Source organism: Streptopelia decaocto (assembly GCF_964273445.1).
Source record: "Streptopelia decaocto genome assembly, chromosome: 2".
In the NCBI taxonomy this organism is placed as follows: Eukaryota; Metazoa; Chordata; class Aves; order Columbiformes; family Columbidae; genus Streptopelia; species Streptopelia decaocto.
In genome coordinates, this window is record NC_138655.1 from 41976326 (window position 1) to 41979312 (window position 2987).

Here is a 2987-nt window from a genome sequence, read left to right on the forward strand (position 1 = left end):
TTTTTTCAGTTTTCCTTAGAGGGAGAGAGAAGGAAGGGAAGGGAAGGGAAGGGAAGGGAAGGGAAGGGAAGGGAAGGGAAGGGAAGGGAAGGGAAGGGAAGGGAAGGGAAGGGAAGGGAAGGGAAGGGAAGGGAAGGGAAGGGAAGGGAAGGGAAGGGAAGGGAAGGGAAGGGAAGGGAAGGGAAGAGAGGGAAAAGGGAAGAAGAGAGGGAAAAGGGAAGAAGAGAGGGAAAAGGGAAGAAGAGAGGGAAAAGAGAAGAAGAGAGGGAGAAGAGAAGAGAAGAGAAGAGAAGAGAAGAGAAGAGAAGAGAAGAGAAGAGAAGAGAAGAGAAGAGAAGAGAAGAGAAGAGAAGAGAAGAGAAGAGAAGAGAAGAGAAGAGAAGAGAAGAGAAGAGAAGAGAAGAGGAAGAGTAGAGGAACTTCCTCATGCAATGTTTGGACATGTGACTTCTAGTGATCCTCTCTCCCCTCCTCCAGGTAAAATTAATCTTTGATTGGTTGGGGTTTTTTGGTTGGTTGTGGTTTTTTTTGTTGTTGTTGGTTGGTTGGTTTTGTTTGTATTGGTTTTGGGGTTTTTTTTGTTTATTTGTTTTGTTGTTGTTTGGTTTGGGTTTTTTTGTGTGTTTGTTTGTTTTTGTTTGCTGGTTTGTTTGCTGTTGTGGTTTTTTTTTGTTTTGTTTTGTTTTGTTTTTTTTTTACTTCTTTGTCCTCCTGAAGAGAAATATTAATAAATCTCACCCATAAGCAAAGCAGAGCAATGTGAGCAACTTTTAAAGGTAAACTAACCACTGCATATGTTATTTATGATTTGTAAAGAAGAAGTCAGAATATTCCCCATGTTTCATCGAGTCCTTTTCAAACTCTAAAAGGCTAACTTGTTCTGAAAATACCTTCTGATTCTGTTTTCAAGGACCAAAATAAAAAATATCTATATGTACAAGAATATTGCCCATAAACACATGACAAATAAAAAAGTGAACACCACTTCTGATGCAAACAAAAGCTGCAAATTTTACAGGCTACAACTACCAAGTACACTTTTAAGCTATTTTCCACAGCAAGAGGCTCCAAACCCACATCCATGTATTTTACTCACTAGCGAGGGCTTGCTCTTCCTTCCTTAAATCCAGACTGAGGATTCTCTTGCCTGTTATAATGGATTTTGACTACCTTATCACAGTCACCTGTAATACAAAAGGATCTCATTACCTTGGTTTACACCTTATTCTTTGGAGCTGAGGCTTTTTCAGTATTACTAAATTTGCAAGACTTCTGGTAAGCAGGTCCTGTGGATATGAAAGAGGATGAAGAATCATGAAACAAGACACTCAATAACACACCTTTATTGGGCTTTATGCATCACCAGTAATAGAGTTATGTGGCTTAAGCTCACAAAACAATATATTTGAAAAGGGAAAAGGGACCTTCTGCAGCTCTGTGAGCCACAAACCTAGGACAGAAAGCATGATAGAGAGAAGGGATTAAAAAAATCAAAATAAAATAGGACAAGGCATGGAAAGCAGTGCTGAGTAAATGGGTGCAGGACAGTTGAGAAAACTCTACCTGTCCCTAGCATGCACCTTGGGAGAGAGACAATCTGAAGACCCATGGGCCATCACAAGGGGAGAAAGCACTCGCTGAGCTAGAGTCACCCAGGAAGAGCAGATGACTGTGAGAGGGACACAGCAGGGGACAGAGGGTTGGCTCTATGGGGTGGTTCTGCAATTTATCAGTTTACGAAAGCTCCTCCGGAAACTGTCATCCAGAAAGGCATACAGGAAAGGGTTGAAGCAGCTGTTGGCGTAACTCAAGCTAGTGATGAAGTAGGAAATCGCAATGATCAGTGGAGTTTCCGGGATGTCTGTGGTGAGGGCTACCACTGTGCTAAGGTGATAGGGTGTCCAGCAGAACAGGCACACAGCCAGAATGACAACAACCATCAGTGTAACCTTTTTTTTGGCTTTGTCCAGGGCTTTTGCATTGCTATGGAGGTGGACCCTTCTCAATCTGTACAGCAGAGTGGTGTAGAGGATGCAGATGGTGGACACTGGGATGGCAAATCCTAAAATAAGGGTGTAGATCCGACTGCCTTTCCACCACACGCTCTCAGGGTTGGGGAACACAAAGACACACTGGGAGCGTCCCTGCTCCTTGTGTATTTTAGCAAAGACAGTGAAGGGCAGGATGATGACTGTGACAAAGGACCAGACGCAGAGGCTCACAATCTTGGCTGCTCGGTAGGTACGGTAGGTTATCTTCCTGGACTTGGTGGTGGCCACCACAACCAGGTAGCGGTCAATGCTCATGACAGTGAGGAAGTAGATGCTGGAAAAGGTGTTGTATTGGTCTATGGAGATGATGAGCTTGCACATGAACTCTCCAAAAGGCCACTGCAGGAGCAGGTAGTCAGCAATATTGATGGGTAGCACCAAGGTAAAGAGCTCGTCAGCAATGGCCAGATTGAGGATGAAGATGTTGGTGACAGTTTTCATTTTTGGGGCTTTGAGAATTACATAGATGACAGCGGTGTTGCCTGTCAGACCGACAGCACAGATGATGGAATAGATTACAGGAACTATGACATAGAAGCTGGGGCTCAGTGTGGGAGCAGACATATTCAGCGCCCAATCCCCATTCCTGGTGCAGTCCACAGGCCCATCCCCACATGAGGAATTGGTCTCAGAGAAGGAGGAGTTCTCCATCGTCACAGGAGAGGGTGTCAAGGCCAACTGGTGATGATAACAACTTGGAAGTGGGTGAAAAAAGGTAAGAACCCTGCTCTTCTCAAGCTGGTCTCCTCCAGTGCATCCAGCCACCAAGTTCTCACGTATGCTACTCACTGCCGACCTGCCAGAACCAAGGGAAGATCAATGGGGGCTCAGCCAGTGGTGAAGGGTCCCACCATGCCCCCAAAATGGGGATGGTCCCCCACCACCTGCCCCTTCCCTCCTCCTTCCCCAATGAGTGATGTGTGGGGTCAGTGCCCA

The 2987-nt window shown here is 45.3% G+C and overlaps 1 protein-coding gene across 1 annotated transcript; it reads right to left on the reverse strand.

Moving 5' to 3' along the window:
• Positions 1–1706: 1706 nt before the first annotated feature.
• On the reverse strand, positions 1707–2702 carry NPBWR1 (neuropeptides B and W receptor 1; the record flags this gene model as incomplete). The annotated part of the gene is made up of 1 exon (XM_082044557.1): positions 1707–2702. One exon carries the CDS (start codon positions 2700–2702, stop codon positions 1707–1709), a length of 996 nt encoding a protein of 331 aa, XP_081900683.1.
• Positions 2703–2987: the final 285 nt, after the last annotated feature.